Here is a 17,412-nt window from a genome sequence, read left to right on the forward strand (position 1 = left end):
CATACAAAAAAAATTCTGTGCCTGCAGGCTATGATTAAATTAGATTATTAGAGTTAGAAAATTTCAGTGCTGCATGTTACTGTCAAAGTAGCTACTGTCAAAGTAGCACCTGTCTCCAGAGTGCCGGTAACATCTTGAGAAATGAGGGGTATTTAATCTTGATCCTTTTGTCTCAGACCCAGCAGGCTGCAGGGTCAGCTCCATTTACAGTTCCATAGGTTTCCATTAATACAGAAGTACAATTAGCTAATAACTGGCTTGAAACTGTTAGGATTTGATGTGTGTTTTTGGTAAATGGTTTTGAGGTGATTGATGGAATTGGAACAAAAACAGTAGTATCGAGCTTAAAGCTTTAATTTTGAGGATCAGAGGTTATTGCAGCTCTATGGTTAATTATCAGAATTTGTTTCTGTGCTTTTTTTCTTCAGCTAATTTCCCTTCCTCCTCCACCCACCTCCCTCTTCCCCCCCTCCAATAACAACTGATGACCCTTCATTATTATTTCCTGATTGATTAGGAAAGATTTGTATGGTATAGCTCAATATTCTGGGCTGTTTTTACAAACGTCTTGCTCAGAGGTGAACAAATTAATGCTTGTTTGTAAATAAATCTGGTTCACTATGTGTACAGTCTTGAAACCCTGTTTTCGTGAAGACAGTTGGTCTTAATTGTCTGTATTTTTCTTTCAAACTCAGAGCTCCCCCAAAGATATTTCAGCAGTAAAAAACACCATATGTATATTCATAATAACAAAATTGATGATTCCAAAGGCAAAATCCCTTTTGTCTATTCTCTGTTAACCACATTGATTGCCTTTCTGTTACAAACAAAAAAGAGGTGGGAGGGAGAAGTGGAGGAGAGGAAGAAAAAGACACAGAGAGAAATGTGTAACCTGATGGTGAGCATACGGACATGGACTTGATTGGAGATGATTTTATCCAGATGTATATCAGCAGATATTTGCATTTTCATGCACATTTACTCTAAGACTCATCGTTAATTTGATTTTCTCTTTCTTATCTCCCTCCATCACCACCCTGTTCCTGTTAGGTATGATTATCGTGAAATGCTGCACAATGCCACTTTCTGTCTGGTTCCCCGTGGCCGCAGGCTTGGATCCTTCAGGTTTCTGGAGGCTCTGCAGGTAAGAGCTGGGAATTAAAACATTGACAGTGCTGGTTGGAATTCAGCTGGTGATATCAAGAGGTGGTGTTTGGGTTTGTGTTTAATTTCCCTAGTGGGCAATAATCCACACTGTGGAAGCCTCTAGTCATGCTTATGAAGCAATTGGCAGCTTCTTCACAGGAGGGGCTCGGCACTGAGCTCACCTGAAGGCTGAATTGCATTGCCTTCATGAAGAGGGTTTCCCTGCTCATTGTAGAGGAGGCAAAGTTGGATTCGTTTAGAGCGCTGTTTGCCCAACTGAATCTGGATTCCCAGGGGAGACCTTGACCTGTTCTAGCAAGACCTGGAGCAATAAACATAGCTTATTGTTTTCAGCTGAAGCAAACTTGCCTACACGTTGTTTGCTGGGCTGCATCCTTAATGTGCAGATGATGGTTCTGTTCTGCTACTTCCCATCTGAAAGTAATGCAGCAAGAAGGACATTCAAACCGGCTGCTGTCTGTGTGTTTAAAATAGTCTTCTGTACTGTGTCAGAGGCAGGACTCCCCAACTTCTCTTCACCTTTTGAAATCTTTCAGTCAGCAAGATGCTCTCTTTTGTTTGGCTAGCAATGGAGAGCAAAGGCACAAGGTCTGAAAATCCTGTGACAGGCAGTGTGGTTCAGTAGATAGAACACTGCAGCAGGTGTTAGGTAATGAGGGTTCTATTCCTACCTCTCCCACTGAGCCACTCTGTCTCCCCCTGCCAAAGTCACTTCTCTCCTGTTTCCCCTCCCCTAAGCACTGCAGTAAGAGTCAACAACTCCTACCTTCTGGTCTTTACTAAGATACTGACTACCTGTGTTACTTCACCTAGGGTCACATCACCCTTTTTCTCTGGTATTCCCACTCTATACCTACTTCCCAGGGAAGTTGTGAGGCTTAATCAATGGTCTGTGAAGAATTCTGAAGATGAAAACTCTGCAAATTGTTGTTGTGTTGGGTGGGTTTTAGACAGTGTAATGTGGTTTCCTTACCAACGGACATAATCTTTACCCATTGCAAATACTACTGTAGCATAGACTTGACTAGATCAAAGTTACTGCACAGAATTAGAGAGCAAGAAAGAGAGAGAGAATGTACTGTAATTAGAAAACTTCCCCAGTGTTCCGCTTATTACTGGGCATGGGAAAGACCAGCTCATTTATTGTACTGTCTGGGCAATAATTCAGACCAGTTAAATCTGGCTTGGTCTAGAAGAAACTGAACCACCACAGCAATGACCTGATCCAAATCCCACTGAACTCAGTGCGAGCCTTTCCACTGACTTCAACAGACTTTGAATCAGGTCTCAAGTTCTGGTCCGATTGACGAATAGGTGGCGGTGAATTTATTTATTTACTTATACAGAACCAGTAATGTAGTGTTTACTAAACATTACACAATTATGGTTGGTGCCCAAAAGAGTTTACATTTTAACAATAGCACATAGTATATTGACATACTGGCAGAACAAAAGTTGGTGATAAATGAGTGATATATGTATATATTTAAACATAAAGTCAATGGATTAAATTTTCCAAACTGGTCTCTCTGACTGTGGCTAGGTTTTGTATGTGCAGTTGTTTGCAAGCACAGAACGTGTACTACGATGTACAAAGTGGATAACTAAACATCTAGCCTTATGGAAAAGAGTTATAGAGTTAAATATCAAATACATTTTCAAAGGGTTTTTCTTAAACCATCTTATGTAATTTAATAGAGAATTACCTCCCTAGAGAACTCTGTAGTTGTTTCACAAAACATCTACATCCGAGTGTAAATTCTCCTTTGTACATGCAAAATCAGGGTTTCCCTTCATGCAAACAAATGTGGAGCCTGTTTGGAGAGTGGAGATCAGCTGGAATCTTGGCAGATGTATTGTTATGTCTGCCTTGTAGGGCTCTTTGCCGGTTTTCTTTTTTAATGTCTTTCATGAGAGCTTGGGTCCTGACTCCTGCAGAAAATGCCAATAATTCAATTTGTATGCACTTCAAAGTTTGTGCTAATCAATGACCACACACTCAGTGCCTCTTCTAATGCCTGCAATTCCTCTCTCTGCAGGCTGCCTGTGTCCCAGTTATGCTTAGCAATGGATGGGAGTTGCCATTTTCTGAAGTGATTGATTGGAACCAAGCTGCCGTCATAGGGGATGAGCGACTGTTATTACAGGTAAGAAAACATCTGTGGCCTTCAGCATATTGCTAGAGTGCTGCTGCCGCCCACTAAGCTTGTCGGAAGATGAATCCAAAAGGTCAGTCAGGGTTAGGGTCACTGTAAATATGAACCCATTTATTATGACATCATTCATTTTCTGACCGGAAGATCGCTCAGACATTGTTAAACACAGCAGAAACTTTTTAAGAGTATCAAATTTCTTTTGGATGCCTCTCTAATACGATGCCCTCCGTTATCTACAAACTCCATGCCCTAGGCTGGACACATCATTTGGGAACAATTGCTGCCCCCCCCCCCCCCGCCCCCGTACTTGCGCTGCAGAATATCTGACTCTGCAAAGAGACCTGTTGATGTAGATGGCTGTATGTACAGGGAGATGGGGACGCTGAAGATGTTACCTGTGGAGTAAGGTGCTACCCAACGTTGGTGTGGGAGGCAGAATCTGTCCCTTACTTTTCTGTACCTCACTTTTTCATTTTTAGGGGTGATGTTACTTATCTCCGCGAAGTGTTGTGGGACTCAATTAATTGTTTATCTCCATGAGGGAGAATGAAAGAGGGCTATAGAATTGCCAGTTAGTGTTGTGTTATTACAGTCTTTATTGGCTTCTTTCTTAAAGGCACTCAAAGATTGTTTTTCCTATTTCTATAATACTATTTCCGTGTTTTCTTCCAAATCAGTTAGAAGCCAAAGTATACAGTAATATCATTAAGGAAACACCACCGAAAATCAGTTTCTCCAGTGCAGCACCTATTAAAGGATTAGCAAAGCTGTGGCTATAGTCCATTGGCTGGGGCACTAAACTGAGATGTGGATTCTAGATTTCTAGCTCTGCCATTGAACTCCTGTGTGATCTTGGACAAATCAAGTATTGCTGTGTGCCTCAGTTTCCCCCTGCAGTAAAATGGGCATCATGATTCTTCTGTGATTTCTAAAGCATTTTGAGGCAAATGGGTGAAGTGCCACATTTTAAAGGTATTTAAGTACTGAGGCACTAGAAATTAATATGAGCTAGGTGCTCATCCCTTTTGAAAATCCCCCTAGAGACACTCTTCTGCATCTTTAGTTCATGAAATTAGGGATTTAAATAATGTGTAAACAGTAATTGTCTAACCGATTAAAATTCTATCGGTTACACGGTTAAACGTTTACCTGGGGAACTAGGGGCGCAGCACCCCCACATTTTAGAATCATAGAACTGGAAGGGACCTTGAGAGGTCATCTAGTCAAGTCCACTGCACTCAAGGCAGGACTAAGTATTAGCTAGACCATCGTTGACAGGTGTTTTTCCAACCTGCTCTTAAAAATCCCCAATGATGGAGATTCCACAACCTCCCTAGGCAATTTATTCCACTGCTTAACCACCCTGACAGTTAGGAAGATTTTTCTCATGTCCAACCTAAACCACCCTTGCTGCAATTTAAGCCCATTGCTTATTTTCCTATCTGCAGAGGTTAAGAAGGACAATTTTTCTCCCTCCTCCTTGTAACAACCTTTTATGTACTTGAAAACTGTTATCATGTCCCCTCTCATAGAATATCAGGGTTGGAAGGGGCCTCAGGAGGTCATCTAGTCCAACCCCTTGCTCAAAGCAGGGCCAATCCCCAATTTTTGCCCCAGATCCCTAAATGGCCCCCTCAAGGATTGAACTCACAATCCTGGGTTTAGCAGGCCAATGCTCAAACCACAAAGCTATCCCTCCCCCTCTCAGTCTTCTCTTCTCCAGACTAAACAAACCCAATTTTTTCAATCTTCCCTCATAGGTCATGTTTTCTAGACCTTTAGTCATTTTTGTTGCTCTTCTCTGGACTTTCTCCAATTTGTCCACATCTTTCCTGAAATGTGGCACCCAGAACTGGACACAATACTCCAGTTGAGCCCTAATCATCACAGAGTAGAGCAGAAGAATTACTTCTCGTGTCTTGCTTACAGTACTCCTGCTAATACATCCCAGAATGATGTTTGCTTTTTTTGCAACAGTTACACTGTTGACTCATATTTAGCTTGTGATCTACTATGACCCCCCAGATCCCTTTCCACAGTATTCCTTCCTAGGCAGTTATTTCCCATTTTGTATGTGTGCAGCTGATTGTTCCTTCCTAAGTGGAGTACTTTGCATTTGTCCTTATTGAATTTCATCCTATTTACTTCAGACCATTTCTCCAGTTTGTCCAGATCATTTTGAATTTTAATCCTATCCTCCAAAGCACTTGCAACCCCTCCGAGCTTGGTATCATCCACAAACTTTATAAGTTTACTCTCTATGCCATTTTCTAAATCATTGATGAAGATATTGAACAGAACTAGACCCAGAACCAATCCCTGCAGGACGCCACTCTTTATGCACTTCCAGCATGACTGTGAACCACTGATAACTACTCTCTGGGAACGATTTTCCAACCAATTATGCACCCATCTTATAGTAGCTCCATCTAGGTTGTATTTCCGTAGTTTGTTTATGGGAAGGTCATGCGACACACTATCAAAAGCCTTACTAAAGTCAAGATATACCACATCTACCACTTCCCCCCTATCCACAAGGCTTGTTACCCTGTCAAAGAAAACTGTCAGGTTGGTTTGACACAATTTGTTCTTGACAAATCCATGCTGACTGTTATTTATCACCTTATTATCTTCTAGGTGTTTGCAAATTGATTGCTTAATTATTTGCTCCATTATCTTTCCGGGTAAGAAGTTAAGCTGACTAGTCTGTAATTCCCCAGGTTGTCCTTATTTCCTTTTTTATAGACTGACACTATATTTGCCCTTTTCCAGTCTTCTGGAATGTCTCCTGTCTTCCATGACTTTTCAAAGATAATTGCTAATGGCTCAGATATCTCCTCAGTCAGTTTCTTGAGTAGTCTAGGACGCATTTCATCAGGCCCTGGTGATTTGAGGACATCTAATTTGTCTAAGTAATTTTTGACTTGTTCTTTCCCTATTTTAGACTCTGTTTCTACCTCATTTTCACTGGCATTCACTATGTTAGACGTCCAGTCCCCACCAACCTTCTTGGTGGAAACTGAAACAAAGAGGTCATTAAGCACCTCTGCCATTTCCACATTCTCCGTTATTGTCTTTCTCCTCTCATTGAGTAATGGGCCTACTCTGTCCTTGGTCGTCCTCTTGCTTCTAATGTATTTGTAGAATGTTTTCTTGTTTCCTTTTATATCCCTAGCTAGTTTGATCCCATTTTGTGCCTTGGCTTTTCTAATTTTGTCCCTACATACTTGTGTTATTTGTTTTTATTCATCCTTTGACCGAGTTTCCACTCTTTGTAGGACTCTTTTTTGAGTTTCATATCATTGAGGGTCTCCTGGTTAAGCCAGGGTGGCCTCTTGCCATATTTCCTATCTTTCCTATGCAGTGAGATAGTTTTGCTCTTGTGCCCTTAATAATGTCTCTTTGAAAAACTGCCAACTGTCTTCAATTGTTTTCCCCTTAGACTTGCTTCCCATGGGATTTTACCTGCCAACTCCCTGGGTTTGCTAAAGTCTGCCTTCTTGAAATCCATTGTCTTTATTGTGCTGTTCTCCCTCCCACCATTCCTTAGAATCCTGAACTCTACTATTTCATGATCACTTTTACCCAAGTTGCCTTCCACTTTCAAATTCTCAGCCAGTTCCTCCCTATTTGTCAAAATCAAATCTAGAACAGCCTCTCCCCTAGTAACTTTCTCCACCTTCTGAAATAAAAAATTGTCTCCAGTACATTCCAAGAACTTGTTGGATAGTCTGTGCCCTGCTGTGTTATTTTCCCAGCAGATGTCTGAGTAGTTGAAGTCCCCCATCCCCACCAAGTCCTGTGCTTTGGATAATTTTATTAATTGTTTAAAAAAAGACTCATCCACCTCTTCTTCTTGGCTAAGTGGTCTGTAGTAGACCCCTACCATGACATCATCCTTATTTTTTACCCCTTTTATTCTTACCCAGAGACTTTCAACAAGTCTGTCTCTTATTTCTATCTCAACCTCAGTCCAAGTGTGTACATTTTTAATATATAAGGCAACACCTCCTCCCTTTTTTCCCTGCCTGTCCTTCCTGAGCAAGCTGTACCCTGCTATACCAATATTCCAGACATGCGTATTATCCCACCAAGTCTCCGTGATGCCAACTATGTCATAGTTGTGTTTATTTACTAGCATTTCGAATTCTTCCTGCTTATTCCCCGTACTTCTTGCATTAGTATACAGACATCTAAGATACTGATTTGATTTCTCCACACACCGCCCACCCCGAGTTCTGTCTTGTCTCTCCCTTATTTCTGCTATAACAGTTGAAATATTTTCTGTGGGGCTTGTCAAGGTTCCTCCCCCACTCTGAACTCTAGGGTACAGATGTGGGGACCTGCATGAAAAACCTCCTAAGCTTATCCTTACCAGCTTAGGTTAAAACTTCCCCAAGGTACAAAATATTACCCCCGTTATCCTTGGAATGGCCGCTACCACCACCAAACTAATACTGGTTACTGGGGAAGAGCTGTTTGGACGCGTCCTTCCCCCCAAAATACTTCCCAAAACCTTGCACCCCACTTCCTGGACAAGGTTTGGTAAAAAGCCTCACCAATTTGCCTAGGTGACTACAGACCCAGACCCTTGGATCTTAAGAACAATGAACAATCCTCCCAACACTTGCACTCCCCCTTTCCTGGGAAATGTTGGATAAAAAGCCTCACCAATTTGCATAGGTGACCACAGACCCAAACCCTTGGATCTGAGAACAATGAAAAAGCATTCAGTGTTTTACAAGAAGACTTTTAATAAAAAATAGAAGTAAATAGAAATAAAGAAATCCCCCCTGTAAAATCAGGATGGTATATATCTTACAGGGTAATTAGATTCAAAAACATAGAGAACCCCTTTAGGCAAAACCTTAAGTTACAAAAAAGATACACAGACAGAAATAGTTATTCTATTCAGCACAATTCTTTTCTCAGCCATTTAAAGAAATCATAATCTAACACATACCTAGCTAGATTACTTACTAAAAGTTCTAAGACTCCATTCCTGTTCTGTCCCCGGCCAAGACGACTACAGACAGCCACCCAAACCCTTTGTTTCTCTCCCTCCTCCCAGCTTTTGAAAGTATCTTGTCTCCTCATTGGTCATTTTGGTCAGGTGCCAGCGAGGTTACCTTTAGCTTCTTAACCCTTTACAGGTGAGAGGAGCTTTCCCCTGGCCAGGAGGGATTTCAAAGGGGTTTACCCTTCCCTTTATATTTATGACACGCCCCCCAAATCTCAGCTAGGGTGAAACACTGGCTGGGATTTCTTCCTGGAGCTCTAGGAAAACAGAGTTAATAAGACACATGCATCTCTAAATATACTACCAAGTACATAAAGACTAACAATATTTTCCACATCTCAAGGACGATTTTAACCAGTTGATTCTGGGAAACTTTCACGGGAGAGTGCATCAGCCACTTTGTTAGAAGCTCCTGAGATGTGTTGGATGTCGAAATCAAAATCTTGGAGAGCTAAACTCCACCGAAGAAGTTTTCTGTTAGTTTCTTTGACGGTGTGAAGCCACTTTAGTGCAGCATGGTCGGTTTGCAGGTGGAAACGCCGTCCCCAAACATATGGGCGTAGCTTTTCCAGAGCGTAGACAATGGCATAACATTCTTTTTCAGTGACTGACCAGTTGCTTTCCCTCTCAGACAGTTTTTTGCTGAGAAACACTACAGGGTGGAATTCTTGATCAGGTCCTTTCTGCATTAAAACTGCTCCCACACCACGCTCGGATGCATCTGTGGTTACTAGGAACGGTTTGTCAAAGTCTGGGGCCCTTAGTACAGGGTCAGACATGAGTGTCGCTTTAAGCTTGTTAAAGGCCTTCTGACACTTTCCGGTCCACTGAACAGCATTTGGCTGTTTCTTTTTGGTTAGGTCTGTCAGTGGGGCAGCGATTTGGCTGTAGTGCGGTACAAATCGTCTGTAATAACCGGCCAAGCCTAAGAAGGATTGAACCTGTTTCTTTGACTTTGGGACAGGCCACTTTTGGATAGCATCCACTTTGGCCTGTAGGGGGCTGATAGTTCCTTGACCCACCTGGTGTCCAAGGTAAGTCACTCTGTTTAGGCCTATTTGACACTTCTTAGCCTTAACATTTAGTCCTGCCTCCCTTATGCGCTCAAGGACTTTTTGTAGATGTTCCAGGTGGTCTGCCCAGGAATCCGAAAATATGGCCACATCGTCAAGGTAGGCGACTGCATATTCTCCTAATCCCGCTAGGAGACCATCTACAAGTCTTTGGAAAGTGGCGGGTGCATTTCGCAGCCCGAAAGGGAGTACATTAAATTCATACAGCCCGAGATGTGTGATGAAGGCTGACCTTTCCTTGGCAGATTCATCTAGCGGTACCTGCCAGTACCCCTTGGTTAAGTCCAAGGTAGAGATGAACTGGGCCCTTCCCAGTTTCTCTAATAGTTCATCTGTGCGTGGCATGGGATAGTTGTCTGGGCGAGTTACAGCATTTAGCTTACGGTAGTCCACGCAAAAACGTATTTCCCCATCTGGTTTGGGAACTAGAACCACTGGAGATGCCCATGCACTTTCAGAGGGGCGGATTACACCCATCTGTAACATATCCTGGATCTCCCGTTCTATAGCAGTTTTAGCTTGAGGAGACACCCGGTAAGGTTGGACCCTAATTGGGTGAACATTACCTGTGTCAATGGAGTGGTATGCCCGTTCAGTCAGTCCTGGGGTGGCTGAGAACGTTGGCGCGTAGCTAGTGCACAGCTCCTGGATCTGCTGTCGCTGCATACGCCCAAGGGTCATGGAGAGGTTCACCTCTTCCACACCACCAGCACATTTCCCTTCGTAATAGACACCTTCAGGCCACTCAGCGTCGTCTCCTCCCTGGGCTGTAAACTGACAAACCTTTAATTCTCTGGAATAAAAGGGCTTTAGAGAATTAATATGATACACCTTAGGCTTTCGGTTGGAGGTGGGGAATGCTATGAGATAATTAACAGCTCCCAGGCGCTCCTGGACCACGAATGGCCCTTCCCACGATGCTTCCATTTTATGGGCCTGGAGCGCCTTTAAGACCATGACCTGGTCTCCTACTTTGAAGGAACGCTCTCTGGCATGTTTATCATACCAGGCTTTTTGCTCTTTTTGAGCATCCTGTAAGTTTTCTCTAGCAAGGGCTAAAGAGGTTCGGAGGGTGTTTTGTAGGTTGGTTACAAAGTCCAGAATGTTAGTTCCTGGAGAAGGTGTAAATCCCTCCCATTGCTGCTTCACCAACTGCAATGGCCCCTTAACCTCACGGCCATATACAAGTTCAAATGGGGAAAACCCTAAACTGGGATGTGGTACAGCTCTGTAGGCAAAGAGCAACTGCTGCAATACTAGGTCCCAATCATTGGAGTGCTCATTTACGAATTTACGTATCATGGCCCCCAAAGTTCCATTAAACTTCTCCACCATGCCATTTGTTTGATGATGGTAAGGAGTGGCAACCAAGTGATTTACCCCATGAGCTTCCCAAAGGTTTTTCATAGTTCCTGCCAGGAAATTAGTCCCTGCATCTGTGAGGATGTCGGAGGGCCAACCTACCCTGGCAAAAATGTCTGCTAGTGCCTGGCACACACTTTTAGCCCTGGTGTTGCTTAGAGCAACTGCTTCCGGGCATCGGGTGGCAAAATCCATGAAAGTCAGTATGTACTGCTTTCCTCTGGGTGTCTTTTTCGGAAAAGGACCCAGAATATCCACAGCTACTCGCTGAAATGGAACTTCAATGATGGGGAGTGGCTGGAGAGGAGCTTTGACCTGGTCTTGGGGTTTTCCCACTCTTTGGCACACCTCACAAGACTGGACATAGGTAGAAACATCCTTGCCCATTCCCTCCCAGTGGAATGACCCCCCCAAACGGTCTTTGGTCCTGTTCACCCCAGCATGGCCACTAGGGTGATCATGGGCTAAGCTCAAGAGCTTGGCCCGGTATTTAGTTGGAACTACCAACTGTCTCTGAGGATGCCAGTCTTCCTGGTGTCCCCCAGAAAGAGTTTCCTTGTATAAAAGTCCTCTTTCTACAACAAACCTGGATCGATTAGAAGAGCTGAGAGGCGGTGGGTTGCTCCGTGCCGCCGTCCAAGCTCTCTGGAGGCTTTCATCTGCTTCCTGTTCGGTCTGGAACTGTTCCCTTGATGCTGGAGACATCAGTTCCTCATGGGATTGTGGACCTAGGCTTGGTCCCTCTGGAAGCGATATAGGGGATGGAGCTGTTTCTGTTGACTGTGAACCGCTCTCCGCTGGTGCACTATGTTGGGATTCAGGCTCCGGCTGAGCCTCTTGTGTAGGGTTATCGGCTGCTGCCAGTTCAGGTTCGGTGGGGCCCTCTGGTGTTGAGGTTGCAAGTACTGGATTCAGTGCTGACACGGGGTCTGGTGTTGGTTGTTTGGCTGGTTCCGGTTCTGGGACTGGTTCCGTCTGGGTCTCTGGGACTGGATCCACTACTGCTGTTGCAGACATTGGCCTGGGGTCCAGGTCCATCACCTCTGACTGGGTCCTGATAGAAGTTTCCGGAACAGAGCTAGGCCTCACGGCTTGTTTAGCCTGGTTGCGGGTGACCATTCCCACCCTCTTGGCCTGCTTCACATGATTGGCCAAGTCTTCCCCCAACAGCATGGGGATGGGATAATCATCATAGACTGCAAAAGTCCACATTCCTGACCAGCCCTTGTACTGGACAGGCAACTTGGCTGTAGGCAAATTGAAAGAGTTGGACTTGAAGGGTTGAATCGTCACTTGGATCTCTGGGTTGATTAAATTGGGGTCCACTAAGGAAGCATGGATAGCTGACACTTGTGCTCCGGTGTCCCTCCACGCGGTGACCTTCTTCCCACCCACACTCACAGTTTCCCTCCGCTCCAAGGGTATCTGGGAGGTATCTGGGCCTGTGGACCTCTGGTGTGATTCCGGTGCAATGAACTGTAATCTGTTGGGGTTCTTGGGGCAGTTGGCCTTTACATGCCCCAGCTCGTTACACTTAAAACATCGTCCAGCTGACGGGTCACTGGGGCGAGGAGGGTTGCTGGAGAACGGGGTGGTGGGACGATAAGGGGTCTGGAGGGTTCTTTGGGAGGTAGGTGGGGCTTTGGGCGGCCCCCGGTAATAGGGTGTGGTCTGGGGTGGTCCCTTCTGGTCTCCGCTCCAACTGCGACCAGTTTTCTTCTTCTCTGCCACCTCCACCCATCTGGCTCCAATCTCTCCTGCCTCAATTACAGTTTTGGGTTTCCCATCTAGGATGTATCTTTCTATTTCCTCAGGAACACCCTCTAAGAATTGTTCCATTTGCATTAGGAAGGGCAAATTTACTGGAGATCCAACACTTGCTCCTGATATCCAGGCATCCCAATGTTTTACAATGTGGTAGGCATGTCGGGTAAATGACATGTCTGGTTTCCACCTTAGGGCTCTGAACCTCCGACGAGACTGCTCGGGTGTTATCCCCATTCTGACTCTCGCCTTGGATTTAAACAGTTCATACTTGTTCATGTGTTCTTTAGGCATTTCAGCTGCCACCTCAGCTAAGGGTCCACTGAGCTGCGGCCTCAGCTCTACCATGTATTGGTCAGTAGAGATGTTGTACCCAAGGCAGGCCCTTTCGAAGTTTTCTAAGAAGGCCTCAGTATCATCACCTGCCTTGTAGGTGGGGAACCTTCTGGGATGGGAAGTGGTACCTGGAGAAGGATTGCTAGGGTTTGTTGGTATATTCTGCTGGGCCTTTATCCTCTCCATCTCCTCCACATGCTTCCTCTCTTTTTCCTTCTCCTCCTCCTTCAGCCGCATGAGTTCTATCTGTCTTTCATGTTCCCTTTGTTTTTCCTCAGCCTGAAATTTGGCTAATTCCAGCTGTAGTCGAGCTGAGGATTTGGCCATTCTAACCTCTCTGTTTTTAACTAACTTTACACCCGAGGTTTAGAAATAAACAAACAAAACTTGGCTGTAAAATTTTGCTGTGCTGGAATAGAATACCTATTCTCTGATAGTGATTGTCAGCCTACAGAAAAAGACAATTCCCTTGTCTCTGCTCTGGGCCCAAATTAAAGCAAAAAACCTCCAACTACTTGGAAAACTGCTTACCCAGCCCAAAGAAAAAAAAAATTTCTTTTCAAACCTGTGCTCCTTGTAAAACAAAAAAAAAATCAAAATCCTAAAAAAAAACCCTGCCACTTTTGTCTCCAGGCAAATGGGTAGAGCACACACCCCCTATTTACTTTTAGGAAGAAAAGAAAAAAAAAAAACCTCTGGGTTGGAAGACTGTGAATTTCCCTGCAGGAGTTAAGTACCCTGCCTCCAGGCAAGAAAACCTGCAATTCACAAGATAATCCCCTTTTGTCTCTGCTTGGCCACAAAGCAGAGAGAAACCAAGCTGCTTTCAGTTTCAAAGCTGCCTTCTGGACTTCCTAAAAATTCCTTTTTAAAATCTGTATTTCTAGTTCAAAAAATCTCAACTGGATCTCAAAATGATTTCAGGTTAATCCCACCACTGTGCCACCATGTCAAGGTTCCTCCCCCACTCTGAACTCTAGGGTACAGATGTGGGGACCTGCATGAAAAACCTCCTAAGCTTATCCTTACCAGCTTAGGTTAAAACTTCCCCAAGGTACAAAATATTACCCCCGTTATCCTTGGAATGGCCGCTACCACCACCAAACTAATACTGGTTACTGGGGAAGAGCTGTTTGGACGCGTCCTTCCCCCCAAAATACTTCCCAAAACCTTGCACCCCACTTCCTGGACAAGGTTTGGTAAAAAGCCTCACCAATTTGCCTAGGTGACTACAGACCCAGACCCTTGGATCTTAAGAACAATGAACAATCCTCCCAACACTTGCACTCCCCCTTTCCTGGGAAATGTTGGATAAAAAGCCTCACCAATTTGCATAGGTGACCACAGACCCAAACCCTTGGATCTGAGAACAATGAAAAAGCATTCAGTGTTTTACAAGAAGACTTTTAATAAAAAATAGAAGTAAATAGAAATAAAGAAATCCCCCCTGTAAAATCAGGATGGTATATATCTTACAGGGTAATTAGATTCAAAAACATAGAGAACCCCTCTAGGCAAAACCTTAAGTTACAAAAAAGATACACAGACAGAAATAGTTATTCTATTCAGCACAATTCTTTTCTCAGCCATTTAAAGAAATCATAATCTAACACATACCTAGCTAGATTACTTACTAAAAGTTCTAAGACTCCATTCCTGTTCTGTCCCCGGCCAAGACGACTACAGACAGCCACCCAAACCCTTTGTTTCTCTCCCTCCTCCCAGCTTTTGAAAGTATCTTGTCTCCTCATTGGTCATTTTGGTCAGGTGCCAGCGAGGTTACCTTTAGCTTCTTAACCCTTTACAGGTGAGAGGAGCTTTCCCCTGGCCAGGAGGGATTTCAAAGGGGTTTACCCTTCCCTTTATATTTATGACAGGGCTAGCCTGGGGCTCTGCTGCCGCCCGGCATCCCAGCCGTGGGGCTGGCAGCCTGGAGTGACCCCAAGCGCGCCGGGATGCTGGGCAGCAGCAGAGCACCGGCACAGGACAGCAGCCGAGATGCCGGGTGCACACGGATGCCAGGATGGTGGATGGCAGCAGAGCCCCAGGAGTGGCAGCAGCAGGGACCCCTGGAGGAGTTTAACTGTTAACCGCTTAAACTCTTAGGTCCCTAGATGAAATACCTTTAAAAAATCTCACCCCAAAATCCCTACTTAAGAGAGAACTATTCTGATTAATTTAATTGCAAGTATAAAAATAAGATAATTTTTTGCTTCAAAGGACAACACGTTTTTGTAAGCAAAATTATTTTAAAAAAATATAATTTGCTGATCTTGTGCCTTCCTGTAACGTTCTCTTCACAGCTGCTTCCTTACTGAACAGCTACGGCACCGTTATTAACAATGTTTGTAAAGTGCTGGCACAGAGCCTGAATGTCTGCTCTGGGAAATGTTTCTGTTATGTTGCAGTTTTTCATTTCCTGTTTTAGAACAGCTCGGATGTTTTTATTTGCATATTCTTGTTACCATAGAACCAGTTTAGCTCGCGTCTTAATTTAGTCTTCCTGTATTTATTTTTGTAGGTTATCTTTTTTGCCCTTCTATTACCGAAATGACCTTTTATTAAGACGTCATCTAGTTCTAATAATTCCAGTGTAATCCTGCCAGATTAGTATTAATATGTCATTTTCCACACCTGACTTTCTGGAAAAATAGATTAATAACTAATAGGCAAACCACAGTTAAAATGGGAGCTGTGATTTTGCTTTCCAGCTGTTCTAACAGGCCAGGCACACAAGCAGGCTAAGGAATTCTCTAACCTTGGCACAGTGTTTATCGGCACATACTTGAAGCAGTCTTCTGTACAACGATAACCTTTTCAACTTTCGGGGTCAGAATTGCTTTTGCATTACAAAGGAGTGAGCATGCCATAGTTGGAGATGGGTGTTAATTTCATTTTGTGTCCAGCGCAAGATCAAGCCCTGTGGAATCATGTGTGGTGCCATGAAACATTTATGTCTATTAGAAGTTATGCCCCATGGCCATACTAAAATGCAGTCACAATAATATGATTGCTGTTGATAATGGTGCTGTTAACACGCATCGCTATACTCCCATACTTACAGGAACCTAATAGAAAACAATCCACTTTATAATCCATATCAGAGGACTGAATTTTGTAGTACAGTGGTATAAACTCAAATAGTAAGATGCCTCATTTGTATACAGGCAGTCCTCCAATTTACAACACAAATGGTTCCTTACAATTGCTTCATAAGTTGCAACTTGAACCCGCAGTCTACTCCATTGCGGGACTGAGCATCATAAATGTGAAACCTGTAGTCGTAAGTCGAGTCAGGGTGTCAATGTAGAAGCGTCGTAAGTGCCGTTCGTCGTAACTCAAAGTCGTAAAGTCGAGGATTTCCTGTATACATTTTAACTGCTTCCCTGTGCCCCACCCTTCCTGTGTTGCTCCTTTTACAGGAAGGATCAAGCAAAAGACTCTGATATGCCATAGGCCTCTTATCACCCTGACTACTTTGCTTCTATATGGTATCCCACTCCCGTGGTTCCTTGTCCTTTTAAGCCCCAATACAAGGTCTGAGGATATGTCTGTACTGCAGTGGAAGTGGGGTTGTGATTGTAGCCCATGTAGACATACCTGAGCTAGCTTTAATCTACCTAACGTGGGTACCTTTGGCAGTGAAGCTGTAACAGCAAAAACTTCAGTGCAAATTGTACAAGCCAGCCTGAAACCCTGGGTAGCTATTAGGGTGGCTTGCTTGTGCTGATGTTTGTGCTGCCAGGGCTTCACTGCTATCAGGGTGTGAGTTGCCTAGATTAAAGCTAGCATGGGTGTGTCTGCACATGCCACAATCACACACACACACCCTGATTGCAGTGTAGACAAACCCTTAAATTGTAAGATCTTTGGGACAGAAATTGTCTCTTACCATTTGTACAGCACCAAACAATGTGGAGCCATGATCCTTTTTGGGAGTTGTGGGCACTACCTGAATGCAAATGAGACAGAATAATAACAGTATAACATCCACATAACCCTCCTGAATCTCTTTACATATCAAACCTTAAAACTTTGAATCCTGTTCTGGAGCAGGTTTCTTATGGAACAATTTCCTGCAGATGTGTATGAAACTGAGGATGTGACTCAACTGCACCATAATCTTTGCCACCAAATTCTTTCAGAACATTATATGAAGAATAATTGTATTCTGATTGGGGATATTTTACGTGGGAAGTGTGTGTGTGTGTGTGTGTGTGTGTGTGTATTAGGGGTGTGGGTGTTTAGGTTAATCTAATAACTAGATGGACGATGATAATAATGCCACGTATCAAAGCAAACTTTGGTGCCTGTGTAATTAGCCCTGAAAGTAAATGTATGAAAGGCTTGTGAGAAATAAGAGAAGGAGAATGAGGTGGCCTGACTGGAAATAATTAGAAGTAGGTACCAAAGCAAAATAACTCCCCATTCCTAGAAGAAGTGAACACACCCACATTACACTAGTGGGGACTGATTCTCATTTATACTTAGGCTGCTAGCACCACTCTGACAGTGTAAAGAGATCTTGAAGTTG

At 43.8% G+C, this 17,412-nt stretch overlaps 1 protein-coding gene across 1 annotated transcript in view; it reads left to right on the plus strand.

Moving 5' to 3' along the window:
• The window catches only part of EXT1 (exostosin glycosyltransferase 1), a 272,410-nt gene that overhangs the window by 232,654 nt on the left and 22,344 nt on the right, over positions 1-17,412 (plus strand). The window contains exons 2-3 of the mRNA XM_084621526.1: positions 1,051-1,144; positions 3,207-3,314. Coding sequence (XP_084477652.1) covers positions 1,051-1,144; positions 3,207-3,314 — 202 coding nt within the window. The remainder of the gene's footprint in view (positions 1-1,050; positions 1,145-3,206; positions 3,315-17,412) is intronic.

Source organism: Lepidochelys olivacea (genome assembly GCF_965140295.1).
Source record: "Lepidochelys olivacea isolate rLepOli2 genome assembly, chromosome: 2".
Classification (NCBI taxonomy): domain Eukaryota; kingdom Metazoa; phylum Chordata; order Testudines; family Cheloniidae; genus Lepidochelys; species Lepidochelys olivacea.